The sequence below is a fragment of the Haemaphysalis longicornis genome, unplaced genomic scaffold, assembly GCF_048455015.1.
Source record: "Haemaphysalis longicornis isolate Haplotype H1 unplaced genomic scaffold, Haemaphysalis longicornis Haplotype H1 scaffold_2, whole genome shotgun sequence".
Classification (NCBI taxonomy): Eukaryota; Metazoa; Arthropoda; class Arachnida; order Ixodida; family Ixodidae; genus Haemaphysalis; species Haemaphysalis longicornis.
Genome location: NW_027526295.1, coordinates 260896049 through 260916199, shown reverse-complemented (window position 1 = coordinate 260916199; position 20151 = coordinate 260896049). Strand labels below are relative to the sequence as shown.

Here is a 20151-nt window from a genome sequence, read left to right as displayed (position 1 = left end):
CGCGCCTTGCGCGCTTGGCTCGCGAGCATTACGTGAAATGACGCTATGGACTGAGCCCCAAACTCGAGATTACAAGCCCGAGAGTACAAGCAGCTCTGCAAGCCCTTCTCCTCGTGCACTGAACGGAAAACAACTCGCCGGCCACCGCGAGGCGTATCCATGCGTGCAGCTTGGCGTCCCTCTTGCCGCGGTAGTGGCATTCGTAGACGCCCCCGTCGGCGGGTTCCACGTTGACCAGCGTCACCGTCTCGCTGCCTTCAAAGTCGGACAGCTCTTCTCCTTCGAGGCGCCACACCAGCTTCTCGTCGAGGTGCACGCGCTTCGTGACGCTCAGCTGCACCGTGTCCCCCGAGTGCGCCACCACGTACGCCTGCACCAGGGGTCCACGTACGGCGCCGTCACACGCACGGCAGAAGATAGCGACGCCGTAGCACCGTGACAGGGTATAGCGAACGGGTCTTTCTTGACCCTTCCAGCCCTGAATTTTTTATTTGTAAGGAAAATTTCCCGTATGTTTTTTTTTAATACTTGGACCGTTTAAGCTTACAAACTACAAATTGAGCTTGTGATGCAAATAATTAGCGATTTACAAGCATCACATCTAATTAGGTCATCAGGCAATCAAAATTTAAATGTACAGCAGAATGTTTTTGCTTATTTTCCTTACATTTGAAAAGCAGTGAGCCCACATACAATAAATAGGGCGGGTAGTGCAAGTATTTTTGGATTTACAGCCATGTCATCAAAATAAGACTTCTGTCCTTGGGGCCACCCTGATGTCAGTTTGGCCTACACTGAAATGCCTGCCTCTTTCCAGCGTTCATTTTTCGAAAAGAAAAACGAACAATGGCAGTATCTATCGATAGAGGCATCCCTGAAGAACAATTTTCCAGAAAACTAGCTCTTTTGGTTTTGTTCTCAAATTGTTAGAAGTCTTAGTTTTGATAACAGCGCTAGGACGGGACACAGAGGAGGCGACACGAGACTGGGCGCTGACTGACAAGAATGTTAGTCAAACAGGGTTGTTAGTCAGCGCCCAGTCTCGTGTCGCCTCTTCTGTGTCCTGTCCTAGCGCTGTTATAAAAACTAAGTATGTACCAACGAGCCCGCATTAACACCGTTTTTCAGTTCATGTTAGAAGTCTTTTGGTTCATGTCCTAAATATAGGACGCCAATGCCAAAAGGGTTAAATGAACCAACTTTCGTAGCTCCAAACGCCGGTCGGACTTTAAACTCACTGTACGTCCTCCTCATCTCAGCGCCTTCACCCAACCCACGCAAAAAAAAAAAAAAAAAATCAGAACCCCTTAGTCTGCGAAGAGGAAAGTTCGAGCTCTGGTGAGTTTATTTGCTACGTTGGGGTCGAGCGAAATTGGTGATTTGCTACGTTGGATTGTAAGGAAAGTGGCGCGATCTTTACGTCAAAGACTAAGGACACACGAACGTTGGGTGGGGACAGTGACGTTTGCAGTGCGCCGCTCAGGTGGCCTCCGAAGAGCGTGCGTCATTGCGCAATGTCAGGGGGGAGAGACATAAGAGTTTCATACCAGTATATATTAGTATGAAACCTAATGGGGAGAGAGACGCCAAGCGTGGCGAGGAGCATACGTGACTCCTGAAAGAGGCACGGCGGTGGTGAGGACTATAAAGTTGTTTAATTGATTGTAGGGTTTAACGCACCGACGCAACGCAGGCGATGAGGCGCGCCGTAGTGGAGGGCTACGGATTAATTTTGACCACCTGGGGATCTTTAACGTGCGCCGAAATCTCGTACACACGGGAGTTTTTGCTTTTCGCCTCCATCAGAAAAGCTGGAGGGCTATAAAGTGGGGCTGTGAAACACACTATGTGTAAAAGCCAGCTTAGGCAGACTACCGACCCAAGAGCCATATCGTGATCTATGGGCGTAAAAAAACAGCGTCTCACGCAGTTGGGTTGGCTGAGACGTGAAGTGACGACAGTCTTTAAAGTTATTACGTCAGTTACGGCAGTCTGAACCCGGCCTTACACTGATTAGACAAGCTTACACTGATTCCCTTAACGTCGACGTCACAAACGCATTGGTAAAAAGGTATTTATTAAAGGGACCCTGCAACCCTTTTGATAACCGCGTTCACTCTTTCCTTCGCGTCTGGAAGCTATAGCTATCACCAGCACGGAGCGGCACTGCGTGATTTGCTCGTCGCACCACATGAACCTTCCATTTATGTTTTGTTTTTGTGGCTTCTTTTTTAAGTTGCTATCGAAAAGCGTTCGCTGCTGCAACTGAAGGAAAACCGGTCAACAGCCGCTACATGGCCTTAGTGGCGTAATTCGAGCCGTCGAAGAACGTCAAGACCGGGAAAGAGAAAAAAATCTTTTGAGCAAGTTTACAAGTTGTCTGATGGGCATAGAGCAGTAATTTCAGGCTGAGGTAGTTTGCGACCCCCTAATCTAAGTACTGGGTGGGTTGGGTGACTACGTTCTGCAAGCATTTCAGATTTCAAGGAAAGTTCAGAAAGTTTTGCAGGGTCCCTTTAAGGGGCAACGGAAGACGTCTCATACCAAAATGTGGAAGCCCTAGGGCCTTTTTATTTCTCCATGAATTTTTCTATACACTGAAAATTGCTGGTCTACGCTTGCTCCGTCTCCAGACGCGCGCTTGTGGATCCCAGCCATAGACAGCTTCGGCGTAAAATGCACATCCTTGCTTATCACGTTGCCACCTGAGAGAGATTTCTTTCCGAACTTTTACTACCCTGTTTGTGACTGAGTTTGCACTTGCACTTAATATTTACAACCCACTGCTATCCCCCCTAGAATGACCTAGAAAAACTTCAAGGTATCGGAATGAATAATGTGGAAAACGGATGGTGCTCGTTATCCTACAGGGAAGTGGTGGGATATCATTATCGCAGTGAACTCATAACATCAACGAATAAAAAGGAAGTGCTGTGTGAATACTACGAAATCTTGTTAGAGAAATTACTTGCGATGACACAAATACAAACGACGTACGAAGGCTTAACATAAAAGCCCGTGCGTAACCAACGGTACGGAGAGCCTTGCTTTCTTTATAGTACGATTAATAAAGTGCGCTGTTGGGCTAACTGACACAGAATGGTTTCGGGATACACAGTGCAGCCGAAGACAAAGGGCGAGACGACGCACACAAACAAAGCGCTGAAATTTTATGAAATAACGGCTACCGATAACAATGTTTCTGTCACCCTTGTGGCTAATAAACATTTATACTACTACTGTCGAAAGCGATGCGCAAAGTCTCTCCTTCAAACGACTTCGGGGACCGCTTGGACGTGATTTGGCGCTTGTTGATACAGCTACGGACCGACAAGTTTTGGCAGAGTAAGTTGCCCTTCTCCGTGGCGTGCTAAGAAGCAAGCCGTGGCGTATATGGCAGGGTATGCGCCTTTCCGATGCACATTTCCTCTATCAGTTTTCTTGTTTCTTTCTCCGTACATTTTTTAGAGATCACCAATCACGCGGACACAGAAAAATCAATCAATCAATCAATCAATCAATCAATCAATCAATCAATCAATCAATCAATCAATCAATCAATCAATCAATAAATCAATCAATCAATCAATCAATCAATCAATCAATCAATCAATCAATCAATCAATCAATCAATCAACTGCTCTACAGCAGCCACGCTCGATGCCCCGCGTACCTGCAGCGGCTCGACCTGCGCAGAGGTGCTGGGCGGCAGCTTGAGCGTGTCGACCGTGGTGGGGATGCCCCCGGCGTCCAGCCGGCACGAGAAGAGGCCCGTGCGGGACAGGCCCGCGGTGCCCGGCAGGATGAGGCTGTGGGCCTCGGAGCCCTGCAGCATCCTCTGCGAACCCCGCGGGAGCCCGCCGGGACGCTCGAACACGATGCGCGCCGGCGAGTGCTGCTCGCTCCAGCACAGCACCAGCGACCGGGCGCGTTGACGCAGCTGTCCGAACGAGCTCTTCAGCGTCAGGTTGGCGTCGAACCTCGCTGCGACATCGAGGAGGAGGCACACTCAGCTCAGTTGCGCCCTCCTCACGGGCTGCTCACAGAACTGTAGTGCTCGGCAGCCGGGAACTATTGGCTTCCGGATCCATGCGCACACGCCATGTCTTATTCGCACTCAGGAATTGTCCCAATTCGCTGTCATGCCGTTAACTGAGTCTTTAGCCTGTTCTACACGGAGACTTTCAATTGACAATTGGACACTCCACCACAACTGCCCCTTATGTATTTACAATGGGGCACTCGATAGACAATAGGTTCAACGGCCTTCCGAAGGCCTTTGAAACGACCGTGTAGCACATGTATTAGGCTACAGAGAGTATTAGTCCATGTTCCCACATATGCACCTACAGATGCTTCGCACATTCCTTCTCCATGATCACTGTGAAGAGAGATAGATTTCACCAAACATTCGCGACCAAATAAAGCTTCCTGTCGACAGCTTTCTTTGCATCTTATGTGTCCGTGTTTTTTTCTGCGCTTAAGATAAACGTTATGGAATACCAACTAGCCCGAACACAAGCCCTTCTTCCAGTTCCTCGTAGACCGCCGGATAGCTGCAACATGCTGAACGCTGACTCTTTCAAAATTAGGACGCTGTGTGGCCCCGGCGGCACTGTGAATAAATCTCAGAGTATCGATGAAGTGCGTTAGGAAGCAGTCTCGACGAAAATCATTAGTGCTGCCACTAAATTGAGCAGCACATGGTCACTCGCGTCAAGGGACATACCGTTATAGGGGTGCCACCGTATAAAACGATGCCACTCTACAAGCTGCGGCCAGCACGGTGTCTGCGAGGTAAAGTATAGCTTGTATTCACTGGAGAGCCACGCATGCAGGCAACCATGTGAGTGCGCCGTCACTGGTTACGTTGGGCTCCGCGGGACGGCGGTACTTGTCCGTGCTATGTTGAACGTTCCAATTTCTACCCCACCCAACGCAAAGTAATGCCTCGAGTCCAGTGTTAGTGCGATTAATAACATTTCTGTTGACACCACCGTTGAAAATCGGGTTGAAACGGAGCAGATGACGCACGCCGTTTTTGTTTTTCTAATTCGGCGTGCGGGCGCAGTGGCACAAGCCGCGCCATGTCCGTGGCTCATCGGCCATGTATGCGGCCGTTTCCAGTGTTGCCAAGCGAAGAAACTGTCAGCCAAACTTTTCAATGAATACCACCTATATGCCAATGTGTTCGATTGTGATGCATGGGGAAACGGCTCTCCCCTTCGTTGCCCGATTTGCGCTGAAGCAGCTCGTCGCCCAAGACATTGAAGACACTTTCGAGCTTAGCACATACGTTAGGGGACCGACGACAGAAACTGCCGGCGATCAAGATTCATCGCGTCACTATCTGCTTGAACAAAGGTGTGCCCGGCAGCACTGTCACAAGTGCACGGTTCCCTCTGCTATGTCGATCAAGGGGGACGCCGTGGCATCGGTAGCTTTCGCTTAGTTTCTCCACGCTAGCAGTGGATGTCATGCAACGGAAAGCCAATAAAGAGGTAGATCTCAGAACGGGTTTATCAAATGCCATTGAATGCCAAAGAAAAAGAAGAAGCGTTATTTTTCGTTTCTCCGCAATTCATAGATACCCAATTGTTAGCCGCCAGCATTGAGTACGCGACGCAGTAGAGCGAATGTGCAAAAGCTTCCGTTCAGGATGGCGAATTCACAAATGATTCCCAAAGTCTAGTATATCATTCAAAGTGCAGAATTTTGAGTCTGCCTTCGCTCCAAAGATGACCTCTTTGAGCCGCAGGCGCGATGCGTGGTCTGTGATTCAAGTGCATGCTCGTTTGAGACGCAGTTGGAACATTCCCAGCGTGAAATCCTTCAAAAACTGGCTCCAAACTCATGACTTAGATTTAAGTTGGGCATAACAGGTCCCTCATTTACATTATCAGCAGGGGCGGATTATCCAGGTTCCAAAGTGTTCAAATGAACCCGGCCCTCCGGGCTTAGGGGTCAACCCCGAGGGCTTGAAAAAATAAGATGAATGGAATAAACACTACAACAACTGCACTGCACTTCTAAGTGTCGCATAAGTATTTTTTTTCCCTTTCGTATTAACCTCTCGCGCAGTGTACCCTTCTTGCACTACGAACCAACCAGCCCGAAAAATCTTAATGCTGTCTATGTATCTTTGTACTCTGGTCTAGTCCAATTCCGATGACAATCTCTCCCCGTGCTCTGGGAGAAAGTAGACGCCCAGGCGATATTCATAAACACTCCGGAGATTCTTCGAGTAAATACGACATGAATTCTTTGCAGCGAATTCTAAAAAGCGTCGTCTAAAGAATGGCGTGAGGGTAAGGGTGTAGGGGCGGGAGGGGCCCCCCTGTGTTTTTGAAGCGGGCCCTCAGCGCTGTTAATCCGGCCCGACTATCAGGGGCACCATCCACGAGCTTGGTTAAAAGTCTTGACGTCGCGTATAGCGATCCACGTGGTGGCGTGAGAAAGCCCTGCGTATGGTTTTTGCAGGACTGTTTGCTTTGTCGCTCTATATTTTCCTCGAGTGGCCCGAGGCTTATCGTCGGGTACAAACACCAGAGCTGGCTGGCCATGCGTCGCTTACAATCCGCGTTTGTTTTAACCAGGGTAGCTTGCGCCCTGAAGCTAATTTGCGAAGCTGCAATATTGTATTCACATCGATACGACATCATGCTTATTTAACGACAATATTTTCCCTAAGAACCATCTCTCTTTAAGAGTAGAACAACATTCATCACTTTACGATTCTTACGAACGGGTTAAAAAGAAAAGCATATTTACATATACAGAAAGATAAAGTAAAAAGTTGAAAACAGCGGAATTTCTCGTTTGCATTAGCGACTCTTTGGATCGCAGTTTTCTAAATAAATTGGAACGAAATAATTATTTGCTCCATATAATTTCATTACTCATTCCACAAGATACACCGGCGAACGCGGGGCTCTAGGCACTTAATCTTATATAGCGTATTAACTCGCGTTGCAGAAGTATGATGCCGCTATTACTATCGTCTCTGCACTGAGGTGAGGTGGATGTATTAAACCATTAAGAAACAAGCCGTCCATTCTTCTTTATCCGGACTGGAGATGTTTCACCGTCATCGTTAGTGGCATTTTATAGGGCCCGTGGCTCGCGTCGTGCTAGTTGGTTGGTGAACAGCGCTTGCGTCGTCTCCTTTATGTCTCGTTTCCGAGTGTATTGCGTCACAGTTAAGCATACCAACCAGCTAGCGAAAGAAGCGGTTGTATGATGTTTTGAGTTCTGGAAATGTACCCGACTATACGTCTACCGGCGTATCAACTCGACCCCGCAAGTCAGAAAAGGGTGGACTTGTATAAGGGAAAATTACGGTGATAGGTAAGAATAAGGAAGAGTAAAATATAGCACAGTGTTTCCACTCGCATCACGCAGACTGTGTATGAGCCATGGTGCATGCTGCCTCCATATGCAAAGAACTTTTGAAAAGTGCGGGAGTTAACCTCTCTATGAATATGACTGATATTTCTTGCCTGGATTTATGCTGTAAGCGTTTTATCTGTTGTCTGTGGTTAAAGGAACACCTGACAGGCTATAATATGCATAGTTATGACGCCCCATATTCGGCGCGCGGGCGTGGTTTCAGAACCAATTCTTATTTTCCCTACTGTTTAGCGGCACCGGAGCAGTGCTGGGAAAGATACGAAAGACAACGCACTTAAGTGAGAAATCTTAGTTTCCTTGGAACACACGTACGCTGATTACTTTTCATACAACGTTCGTAGTTGCAGTAGCAAAATTATATTGCAATCTGCCGAAGCCGCTGCCCCATGGCATTATTTTCTGACCTCCACCGATAGACTGCAAATAATCGTTGCAAACCGATGCTTTCGTTCGCGGATGCATGATGTAGACTGGGAGAGAGGGCCGCCACTCCTTGAACTGCACCCAACAGCGCTGCCAAGTTTGATTGTGTGCCGTACGAATAAAAGATACGAAACTCACGGACCGACGCCGCTCGTCAAAGGGAAAATTCCTTTAGCTTCTTTTTATAACTGTACAGAATAGTTGGCGCGCTGCAATCTGACGCAAGATCGAAGTCAGCTGCTGTTGGTGCCAAATTTCTGAGACTCACCCATCGAGCCATGCTGGAGCAGAATAGCAGACAGCAGGATTCCGAAGGCGCAGGGGCCTGAACCCATGGCGGCAACTGAGTCATCGGTCTGCCGGTGTACCGTATCTCGCCGCGCGCCGGGCCTCGCACGCGTTTGCCTTTCCGCCCCGGAAAGGCACACTTCCTAAACCCTTTCTCTCTCTTCTATTTGGCGGGAGATCCGCTGACTGTTATGCGCCGACGCCGGAGTGGATATGAAAAGTGGCGCCACAGGCTGTGGTGTAATTCACTGCCAACGGAATTTCGACGGAGCATGTTCGCTACAAAGGACAACGCCAGCCTGGAAGGCACGGGTAGGTAACGAGTGTCGTCGTTGTAAAGAACTCTGCACAAGCGGGGTGTACTAAGAACGTTCTGCGCATGGTAATGTCATGAATTAGATGTTACTCGTTAGGCGTAAGGCAACATTGTCTTGAATGAGTGGAATATGTCTGCTAATAACGCCTGTAACTTGGGTTATAATGCAGGGATACGTGCACTCCCTTCCCTGCGCCACAAACACTAGCTCTATCCATGGTATTGTGCCTGTGTTACTGTCACAGAATTAAGCGAAGTAATAATTTAGTGGCCGATGTCTCGGACGGGAGGAGCGACAAACAACTCCCCCTTACGTTCGAATTCGAGAATGTGGTTCGGACCTGCTAACCGGCGATAGGTCCACGCCTGATTGGCCGCTGGCGTGAGGCACGAGACGGGGCACGAGAAAACAGTTTCGAAACAACGGAAATTTACTTAACATTCACGGGAAATCCAAAACAAATAGACAGAGAGGGTAATACAGGCAAAGAAAACGAAGCTCGGCTTAAGAAACACGAGGGAAGGAGTAAGGCACACAATAGGCGGGCAGGGGAGCTTCCCCCCCCCCAAGTATACTCTAACACTCGGCTCGTTAGACACACACGCACACACCCGTACACACAACAGGGTACACTAAGAAAAGAGGGTAATGAAGTCCGCGGAGTCGATGCGAAGGAGGAAGATAATAGTGAGGGCGATTATAGAGTCTGCAGAAGAGTGGGGAAGGGGAGGAGGTCTTAGCTGGACTTTGGTCGGTGGTCTCGTCGGGGAAGATGCGTCGGCTCGCCGGTCGTCTGCGATGAGTCCCGTTGATCGGCGACGCAATTCGGGCACACCTGGGCCGCGCACCGTCCCCTCCTCGAGGGGAATTCTCGGGGGCCGAGGTCGCCGCTGTCGTCGCACTCGGGGCTACAGGGCAGCCCACAGAACCGGCCGCCGCGTTTCAACCGCACCACCTTCCACCGCCACTGCCCGCTTCCTTCTCCCCGCGAGTCGTAAACCGCGCGCTGCACCGAGCACAGTCTTTCGGACCGCGCCTCTTCCGAGAACCAAGCGGGTGGAACCTCCGCTGGCCGCGGCACTCTCGCCCCTCTCTTCCGAAACACATGGCCCACTGCCCCGCGGGCCGAAATGGGGGCGAAAACATTCCTGCTCCGCCGGGATCCTCCCGCTGGGTCCCAATATGGCGAGCGAAAAAAGAAAGAGACAGCCATGGAGGGGCCCGAATTTCGCGACACTGCCCCCCCATCAAGAATGTTATTCCCAATAGCATTCAAACCAAACATCCAAAGCGAAATACGGGCACCAGCCAAAATCACACCAAGTAACCGACATCGCCCAAAAGGGGGTGGCCATACTAGCCATAGGAGGGGATACACACGATAACAAAGTAACAGCGCCTTGCATATGAACAGGGCCGCGCTTCTCCGCATACACCGAAAATTAAGTCGAGGAAGATAAAGAGAAAAGGCTACACACTGTCTACATACATAGTACACTCCAATACGCACTCGCAATGGCGCAATAAAGTTCTGAGGCCATGCGGACCCCCCACTCACACATGATCTCGCGCAGCCGCAATAGAAACAGGCGAAAATTCGACTACATAGCGTGGCACGGGGTACACCTGGCTATACATTCACAGAGACATTCACCGCGGAGCACACGAACACTTCATATATATCAATGACCCGGCCCATGAACGAGCAAAAAAAAATGGAGCCGCTGTCATTTCCAGGCCGCAGGAGCCAGGTAGTCCTTCTACACCCTGCTCAAGTAGTCGGCCCCGACATTATCTCGCCCCTTAATGCTGGCGATGGTGAAATCGTACTCCTGGAGCAGGAGGGCCCAACGGAGAACGCGAGCGTTCGTAAACTGAGCCTGGCGGATGTAAGTTAGTGGCTGGTGGTCCGTCTGAATAGTGAAGGCCCTCCCATACAAGTAGAAGTTGAAGCGTTTCATCGCCCAGACTATGGCGAGGCACTCCTTCTCTATTGCTGAGTACGCCCGTTCTCTCGAAAGCAACTTCCGACTTGCATATGCCACAGGGTGGAGCACGGCGCCTTTCCTCTGCAGTAAAACCGCCCCGAGCCCCTGGTCAGAGGCGTCGGTGCGTAACACGAAGGGCTGGTCGAAATCGACGACTTGCAAAACAGGTGCCACGGAAAGGATCCGCTTCAGTTCCTCGAAGGAGCGCTGCTCCCGGTCCCCACACTTAACCGTGTTGGGGGCGAGCTTCTTCGTGAGGTCGGTTAGTGGGGCGGCCACTGTGGCGTAACCGGGGATGAAATCTCGGTAATAGCCAGACAACCCCAAAAAGGCCCGCACTTGACGTTTGGTCACCGGACGGGCAGCGTGCCGGATCCTGTCAAGGGTTGACTCCATGGGACCTAGGTGTCCGTGACCTATGGTGTGACCCAGAAACGACAACTGCTCGAACCCGAGCTGGCACTTCCTGGGATGGACCGTCATTCCGGCTTCCAAGATTCGCGCGAGCACCCGGTCGATGGCCACCAAATGGTCTTCCCACGTCTCTGTGGCCACCAGCACGTCGTCGTAGTAGTGGTAGACGTTGTCGATGCCGTCCAGTACTCGCCGCATGAGCTTTGCGAAAACTGCTGGGGCTGTCTTGATACCGAAGGGCATGCTTTTGAAGTGATACAGTCCACTAGGGGTCGAGAAGGCGGTCTTCTCCCTGGAGGCCTGATCGAGGGGCACCTGCCAGTACCCCTTAGAAAAGTCCATCTTTGAAAAGTATTTCCTCCCCCCAACTTCCGCAATTAGACAGCCAGCCCTCGGAATAGGCTCTGCATCGGGCACTAGGACGTCATTCAGCCTCCTGAAATCCACACAGAACCGGTAAGTGCCGTCCGGTTTTCTGACCAGCACGACGGGTGCGTGATACGGTGAGCTGGATCTCTCAATCACCCCCATTTCAACCATGGCCGACACTTCCCTTTCGATGTTCTGTTGCACAGCGAAAGGAAGCGGATATTGCCTCACTTGGATCGGCGCGTCCGTCATCGTGGACAAAGAACACTCTGCCCAAGTTGTGAGTCCTGGCTGATCCGAAAATATGCCTTTGTACTTCGACAGCAGAGAGTGCAGCTGCCCCGCTTGTCGGGTAGTCAAGTGATCCGACACGACAATGTCTTCCGGTCCCACCTCGCCTCCGAGGGGCCACGCCATCTCTTCGGCCCCGATGTCGACCGCCACGGCTGACACCGTCTGGACAGGGACACCTGATTTTAGTTCCCTCCTGATGTACTTTTTCAACATGTTCGCATGGAACGTCTTGGGCGTCCCCTCGACATTCACCACGTAGTCAACTTCTCCCTTCCTTTCCGCCACGGCATACGGGCCCTTCCACTTCATGGTGAGCTTGTTATGTTCTGTGGGTAACAAGACGAGCACCTCGTCCCCAGCCTGGAGGTGACGCATCTTGGCTCGGTCGTCGTAGTACGCCTTGTATCGCTCGGCTGCCTGTTCCAACGCCTCATGGGCAAGTTGGCACGTTGTCTCAAGCCTCTCCTTCAGGTCGGTGACGTACTGGTAGGCGGTTTTGACCTCTTCTTCCACCTTATTCCCGGTCCACAGCTCCTTGAGGATGGCCAGTGGACCACGAACATTTCGGCCGTAAAGCAGCTCGAACGGGGAGAATCCGGTGCTGGCTTGAGCAACCTCCCGGTACGCAAACAAAAGGGGTTCCAAGAATCTGTCCCATTCTCTCGGTTGTTCAGCACACATCCTGCGCAGCATCTTCTTTAGCGTGCCGTTCATCTTTTCGACCAGGCCATTGGCCATCGGGTGGTAGGGTGTCGTGGTCTGTAGTCGCAAGGATAGTAGGCGCCCCACCTCGGTCATAAGCTCGGAAGTGAAATTTGATCCCCGGTCGCTGAGCATCTCCTCGGGTACACCCACCCTCGAGAATATCTGCAGCAGAGCTTCGGCCACCCTTTCCGTCTCAATACTTGGCAGCGCGACCGCTTCGGGGAAGCGAGTAGCGTAGTCGACCAACGTTAGAATGTATCGGTTGCCTCTGCGCGTCGTCGGCTTGAGAGGCCCCACGATGTCGATGGCGACCTTACGGAAGGGGGTGTCCACCAGTGGAACCCGTTCCAACGGTACTCTTCTGACCGTGCCGCGATCCACGGTTCTCTGGCAGATGTCGCAGGACGCGATAAACCTCTTCACGTCCCCATGAAGGCCCGGCCAGAAAAAGTCGGCCAGTATCCGATCAATAGTCTTCGCCCGGCCAAGGTGCCCCGCCATCAAGCCCGCATGTGCCAAATGGAGAACTTTGTATCGGTGCTGCTCCGGCACCACGAGCTGCACGGAAGGGGCTCCCGATTGGGGTACATACTCTCGAAAGAGGAGACCGTCGCGCAGGAAGAACCCGCAAGAGCCATTTCTTTTGCAGGTTGACCTCGTTCCCCGTCTTTGGGCCTCAAAACACCGCAACAGAGTCTCGTCTGCCTGTTGATCCTCTCGCATTTCTCCCGCACTGACGTCGGAGATAAGCGTCGGCGCACGTAGGGCCCGGAAGTTCTCCGAAGTCTTCGCTCTAGCCTGCTGCCGGGTCGTCACCGCCGCTGCGGGTAAGGTAGGCTCCGTCACCGCGCTCTTGACTTGTGTCTCCTCTGTCTCAGCCGTCCATGTTTTGTCGGGCTTCCCTGGTGGCCTCACCCCGTCGACGTTCCCCAGGATGAGGTCAAATAGCGGGTCATCCATACATCCCGCCACTATCTCCCCGCTGTAGTAGGGCGTGTCTACCTGGATCCGAGCTTCCGGTAGCTTCCTAGCAGTACGGTCCGCCAAGTGAACAGTCCGGTGGGCCCCGGTTAATTCTCGATCGTCCACAAATCTTCGGCTGACGATGACGATGTTGCACCCCGTGTCTCGTAAAACCCTGCAGCGACGGCCCTTGATTCGGCCCTCCACCACCGGCAGGTCTGGTGCCCCGAGAGGCTCGGCAGCGTTGTCTACAGAGGTATGCTTGTCCTCGCTTAGGCTCGAGTACCCCTGTTGCAAGCAGGCGGACACGTTCCTTGCGGCCCCCAGACCCGTGTTCTTCGGGCCTTGTTGACCTCGGTTCGCTCTGCACTGGGCGGCGACGTGCCCCATCCGGTAGCACAGGTAGCAGCGTACGCCCGGTGCTGGCGGATGTGGTTGCCTGTCGAACTGCTCGCGCCGGCCTGGGTCTGCGGTTCTGCCCGCCAGGGGGTCCTCCCGCTTCTGGTCTTTCCTCCCAAAGTTGTTCATGTTCCTAGCCATTACGTAGTCGTCCGCCCTTTGGACGAGCTCCTCGGTGTCCCGCGTCTTCTTTTCTTTTAGGAAGAGTGCCATAGGGGGCCCGCAGTTCTCCAAAAACTGCTCGGACAGGAGCAGACTCTTGACCCCCTGGTAAGCCCTCTCCGTCCCGGAAAGTTGTAGCCACCTTTCCCAATAATTTTCCAGTCGGGCGAAGAACTGCGATGGAGTCTCGTCGTCTCTCGGCGTTTCCCCCCTGAACTTCTTTCGGAAACCTTCTTCCGTGAGGCGGAAGCGGAGAAGGAGTGCCCGCTTCACCTTGTCATAGTCAGCGGAATCGGACGCGGGCATTCGTCCGAAAACGCTGAGAGCCTCCCCCGTGAGGCAAGTACTGAGCGTCGTGGCCCACTGACTTCGGGGCCATTTCTGTGCCTCCGCGACACGTTCAAAACGAGTCAAATAGGCGTCGAGATCGTCGCCCTTCTCGTTAAACGCCGCCATCAGCTTGTGCAGGCTAACCGCGGGCGGTCGTGATGCTGCTTCGGTTTCATTCAAGTCGCCCACTGCACTGCCGCTACTACCAGCCTCGCTCCTCGTGCGCAGGAGTTCCATTTCCTTATCCATTTCTAGCACCCTCTGTGCTGAGCACTCTTTATCGCGCGCCGCGCGCTCCCTCTCACGCTCCTCGCGCTCCTTCTCGCGCACCTCGCGCTCCCTCTCACGCTCATCCTCCTCCCGGCGCCTTTCGCGCTCTGCGGCTCTTTCCTCTCTCAAAAATTCCTGAAGAGCGGTCCCTTCAAAGCCCATCTCTTTACCCAGAGCAACTATACGCTCCAGATCGGCCATTCTGTCTGCCGCGGAAAGATCACCCGTTACCCTATGCCTCACGCCCCGGGCCAATCGTGGTTAGCGGTCCTGCCGCGGACGCCAGTTTGTCACAGAATTAAGCGAAGTAATAATTTAGTGGCCGATGTCTCGGACGGGAGGAGCGACAAACAACTCCCCCTTACGTTCGAATTCGAGAATGTGGTTCGGACCTGCTAACCGGCGATAGGTCCACGCCTGATTGGCCGCTGGCGTGAGGCACGAGACGGGGCACGAGAAAACAGTTTCGAAACAACGGAAATTTACTTAACATTCACGGGAAATCCAAAACAGATAGACAGAGAGGGTAATACAGGCAAAGAAAACGAAGCTCGGCTTAAGAAACACGAGGGAAGGAGTAAGGCACACAATAGGCGGGCAGGGGAGCTTCCCCCCCCCCCAACTACTCTAACACTCGGCTCGTTAGACACACACGCACACACCCGTACACACAACAGGGTACACTAAGAAAAGAGGGTAATGAAGTCCGCGGAGTCGATGCGAAGGAGGAAGATAATAGTGAGGGCGATTATAGAGTCTGCAGAAGAGTGGGGAAGGGGAGGAGGTCTTAGCTGGACTTTGGTCGGTGGTCTCGTCGGGGAAGATGCGTCGGCTCGCCGGTCGTCTGCGATGAGTCCCGTTGATCGGCGACGCAATTCGGGCACACCTGGGCCGCGCACCGTCCCCTCCTCGAGGGGAATTCTCGGGGGCCGAGGTCGCCGCTGTCGTCGCACTCGGGGCTACAGCGCAGCCCACAGAACCGGCCGCCGCGTTTCAACCGCACCACCTTCCACCGCCACTGCCCGCTTCCTTCTCCCCGCGAGTCGTAAACCCCGCGCTGCACCGAGCACAGTCTTTCGGACCGCGCCTCTTCCGAGAACCAAGCGGGTGGAACCTCCGCTGGCCGCGGCACTCTCGCCCCTCTCTTCCGAAACACATGGCCCACTGCCCCGCGGGCCGAAATGGCGGCGAAAACATTCCTGCTCCGCCGGGATCCTCCCGCTGGGTCCCAATATGGCGAGCGAAAAAAGAAAGAGACAGCCATGGAGGGGCCCGAATTTCGCGACAGTTACCTCTGACATCATCTGGGCACTCAGCACCTCAGATAGTTCAAGTGAGCCGCCTCAAGCCGTACCACACCCGGGATCCATCAACCGCTGCTCTTCCTTTATAACAGGCACCGGGACGGTGCTTCTGCGGCCGGGGAGTTGTGTCACAGACTTTGGCCAGCTTTCCTAGAAACTGACACAAAGCATAGCCGCATATCGAGGTGTCCAATCTCTCCCTATTCGAGGTATGGGCTCCTCTGGATAAACGCTGGCCGATGACCAACGGAAAGAAGAGAAGAGAGACGAAGTCCGAGGTTCCGAGGTCCGAGTCTTCTCTGCCCTCCAGCGCTTCCTTGAAAATTCCAATAGATTCAATTTATGACTGCGATTGGTCACCCTCGCCTTGATTTTCCAGTTTTTTTTTGTCGTTTATGGAACCAAAACTATTCCCAACCGGTCTAAATTATCTTTTCTAAGCGTCTCGTAATTAGATAAGAATTACATTTATTTTAACCGTCCTCTGTTGATTGGCCGATCCCCTGATTGGGTATGTGCCATATCTAAAGGAGCAACAACAACAACGACTGGACAGGCTGCGTGCCATCAACCTGCCGTTGTGCCAGTGACTACGGTGTCTGCTTAGTAAATAGACCCCCTTCCGATATTCTGTCTCTTGGTGTCATGTGACAGTATATTTAGAGGCTACACAAATAGTTAACAATGATGTTGGAAAAAAAACGTCAATTCTTGCTCGCTCCACGCTTTCCCTCTTAAGAAAAGAGCATGGACCTACACAAAAGGCTGACTACTCTTAACCACGCGCCATCGCATCGTGTTTGACCTCCAAGGAAGCTCTACAACCGTGCGGAAGTTCTTCTTATTTATTACCGCCTTGACCGAATAGGGAACGCTGATTCGGACAATGCGGTAATGCGGGAAAGGGTTTTAGCTGCTGCGCCTGATAGATGGCATGGCATGCGGATATATTCTCACGTGGCGTAAACTTCTCGGGAGGTGTCGTGGCTCGGCAACCAAATAACAAAACAGCAAGCCCAAATTAACAAAAAAAAAGCAGGAATTGCACTGAATTCACAGCGACGGTCTCCAACGGCGCCTGTCATAAAAATGACTGGTGGCTCTTACTTCTGCTTACGTGCACTCGATTCAGTGGCGTTATGGCAAAGGGATTTCGTGAGTCAGCCGTGAGCTCCGATGGCAGCTGTCCTCTTCCCTGGCAAATCTCCCAATGTGGGTGTGTGAGAATAGTGGTTCGTGCGTGTTGACGTCGCCGAGAAATGAGAATTGGTGAATCGATGGTGAGCTACTGACGGCCGCTTCCGCCGTCATTTGCCGATTCCATTGAGTAGGAACCAGAGGACTATCCAGAGATGTGAACTGAAAAGCTTCCAATTTGCTTTATGATAGCTTTATGAAGCCAGCACAACACGCACGCGATGTAGTAATGAAAAATCGCTGGGAAGCCATAATGATTTCGCATTCAAAACACGTAAGCAGACCTAAGTGTACCCCGAAAGCCGTGTTCGCTGTGGCGAAGGAGTAAAGCAAGGGCTAAATCGCTCACCTGTTTCCGGTGTCCCTGGGTTCGATTCCCGTGCCTGCAAATGACGAAAGCTTTCATCGTCATTGGCCAATTTCGTTGAGTGGGTATGTAACCAGTCCGAAGGCCATTCGAGACTCCGCACTGAAAACCTACAATTATTTATTACAGTGGCTTCATGGAGCCAGCATGGCACACAAACGATGTATCGCCGGGAAAAGACACAATGTTTTCTCATTCACAGCACGCAGGCATACTTCAGGGTACCTATAGTTCATACCACAAGCTACGTGCGGCCCTGGCGAGGCTACATCGTTGTCAATGGAGCGCCCACTGAGGGCGCCTAACTCACCGTGAAGGGGGTTTTGAAAGGGCCTTTCAGTATCCCCTCTCGCCAAGTGGAACCGCAAGGCCCCGGCGCCGATTCTCGCTTTCCTCCGCGGTGAGTTAGGCGCCCTCAGTGGGCGCTCCATTGACAGCAATGTAGCCTCCACAGGGCTGCACGTAGCTTGTTGTATGAACTATATATAGGAGACTGTGTATTGTGTGGACAAGGTGTAGAGCAGTGGTTTGGTCCCTTGCCTACCACGAAGCTGCCACGTTTTTCTTAGTTAAAGGCCACCCGCTGCTCACAACACCCGCTTCTCAGCCTCATGGGACATGTATTGCGTTCGAATTAATAACACCACGCTGGGAAACCAAGGGACTTCCACGAAATACGGGCGACATGTGGAAGAAAGTTCTTCGGCTTGAAGAAGGATCAGCCACGCCCGAGCTGGAAGATAGCATTGGATTGGATTGGAAAACATTTAATGAGCATAAAAGTGGGTGGCTTTCTCAGTCCAGATAGCCGCGAGCTAGCGCAGCTGCTTGGGCGCGAGTGATGAGGCGTTCTTGGTCCTCGCACCGTGAGCTGGCCAGCTCGCGCTCCCACTGCTCAGGGGATGGGGAAGGGAGGGGGTTTGGCGCGTAGGGGCATTCCCAGACTAGGTGGTAGGTAGTGTTTGGGACGGAGCAAGAAGGGCAGTTGTAGGGGTAAGTGGAGGGAGATATGTGGTGGAGTATCGTGGTGTTGTAGAATGTGTTCGTCTGCAGTCGACGCCAAATGCGAACCGCCTGTGTGCTGAGGGATGGGTGAGGAGGAGGGTATTGAAGCCGCAGTTGGCGATCATGATGTAAGATTTCAGTGTATCGGGGAGGGACCGGGGGATAGATGGAGGGTTCGGAAAGGTCCTCTTCCGTCGACGAAAACGCCCAGAATGTAAGAGCGCGGGCAGCGGCGTGTGCCGCCTCGTTTCCCTCGAGGGAAGAATGGCCGGTGTCCATACAATCTGAATGTGGGGGAGGGGGGGGGGGATCCTTGATTGAGGATAGTATCTTCAGCGCTGAGGGGGAGGTGCGGCCTGTACAGTAGTTGCGGCAAGCCTGTTGCGAATCTGTGAGGATTGCCACTAGTTAGAGGAAGCCGTGGTCGCTGCTAGAGCGAGGGCTGTCTCTTCAGCCGTCGTGGCGCTTGCGTGGAGAAGGCTGAGGGAGGTAACCTTGACAGATTTGGAGTCGACGACAACCAGTGCGTGAGCAGGGCGGGATGTATACGGAGCGACGTCCGTGTATCGGGTGTCCGGTTTGTTGTAGTATTCGGCTCGGAGGCGGGTGACGCGGGCCTGTCTTCTGCCTTGATTGAAGGAAGGGTGCATGTGTTTGGGGATGGGAGACACGAAGATATGAGCGCGGAGTGACGGCGGGATACGCTGGGGGGTGTCTAAAGGAAGAGGAGTGGGGTAGCCTAGTTTATGCAGTACCGTGCGACCCGTAGGGGTGAGGGCAAGGCGAGTGAGTTGCTGGACCCGCTGTGCTTCGAAGAGCTCAGAAAGGGAATTGTGGATACCTAATTGCAGAAGGCGGACAGTAGGAGGGAAGGCAGGGAGGCCGAGGGCGATTTTGTATGATTTCCTAATAAGGGCGTCTAATTTGGCATGTTCCTTTGGTTTGAGGTTGACGTAGGGAGTACCATATGTAATGCGGCTGATCAGTAGGGCTTGAACAAGACGGCAGGTGTCTGCACCCAGCGCCATGGCCTAAAAGATAGCAAAAACTAGTTTTTTTATTGCTAATTTAGTTACGGCAACTTCTTTCTCGACCAATTCCTTCGTGTTGGTGTGAATCATCCGTGCTCAAACATAATAATCATCATCAGGAGCAGCAGCAGCTGCATCATCATCATCATCTGATCGCTTCTTTCTCGTCTGCATCCCAGCAGGCGGCCTCAGAATCTCGGGGCGCGCTGGGGTCGGCGAGAAATCTAGGCGCTTCGTGAAGACGCGTGCCGCGCGGCGCGCCATGGCGACCGGCGGCGCTAAGCACGTCTAGCTGGGCCCTGTCCCCGCTGCCAGCCTCACGGACGGCGCGACCAGGCTCGGTCGGGGCGACACTGCTCGGCCGAGCGGCGTTCTACCAGCTCTCCCGGGAACCCTCCGTCGGGACCAGTGAGGGCAGCCAGCCAGCGTCCATTTCCTCCATGCCCAGCCGCTGTGGTAAGATATCCCGCTACTCGGCGGTGGGGACGGGACCGCGGCCTACCTCTCAAGGTCGCTTGCTCGTCCTCGTGCCGTACAAGTGTACGCCATAAGTCAGGCGGGAACCTTTCAAGCGTGTGCCTGCCGCCCGTAGTACGGTTACTGGTCAGAATATCATCGGCATCACCGCGGGTACTTGTAGAACCAAAGGGTGCTTCCATTTCCCTGCTATATTTCGATACAACTTGTAGGAAAACCGTTTTTGTACCGCGTAATATCAAAGCGAATGCAATGTTTGTGTTCAGCCCTTTGATTGAACCGCAGAGCGAAGCATGCTATCAAGCTTTCCGGTGCTCTGTATACAACGTACGCGCAACTCGCTGCCAGGGAGAAATAAACGAAAAAAAGGATGCTAAAGGGTTCACTGTTCAAATAAATTCACAGCGCTCTGCCCATTCACGCATACAAAGTTTTAAT

General features: G+C 52.6%; 3 protein-coding genes across 6 annotated transcripts in view; 1 reads left to right on the top strand and 2 right to left on the bottom strand.

Moving 5' to 3' along the window:
* Nucleotides 1-8217, bottom strand: part of LOC144170514 (uncharacterized) — a 59082-nt gene extending 50865 nt beyond the window's left edge. For all 4 annotated transcript variants that reach the window (XM_077700359.1, XM_077700360.1, XM_077700362.1 and 1 more), the window contains exons 1-3: nucleotides 8102-8217; nucleotides 3674-3984; nucleotides 139-370 (exon numbers count right to left, since the gene is read on the bottom strand). In XM_077700359.1, the coding sequence (XP_077556485.1) occupies nucleotides 139-370; nucleotides 3674-3984; nucleotides 8102-8168 (610 nt within the window). In that variant the 5' untranslated portion in view covers nucleotides 8169-8217. The remainder of the gene's footprint in view (nucleotides 1-138; nucleotides 371-3673; nucleotides 3985-8101) is intronic.
* An 84-nt stretch (nucleotides 8218-8301) lies between these two features.
* LOC144167763 (oxysterol-binding protein-related protein 9-like) overlaps nucleotides 8302-20151 on the top strand; it is a 46075-nt gene continuing 34225 nt past the window's right edge. The window contains exons 1-2 of the mRNA XM_077696944.1: nucleotides 8302-8433; nucleotides 19416-19692. The gene's annotated coding sequence lies outside the window, so the exon portion shown is untranslated. The remainder of the gene's footprint in view (nucleotides 8434-19415; nucleotides 19693-20151) is intronic.
* LOC144168613 (uncharacterized) lies at nucleotides 10199-14533 on the bottom strand. Its single transcript, XM_077697560.1, has one exon. It carries the CDS (start codon nucleotides 14531-14533, stop codon nucleotides 10199-10201), a length of 4335 nt encoding a protein of 1444 aa, XP_077553686.1.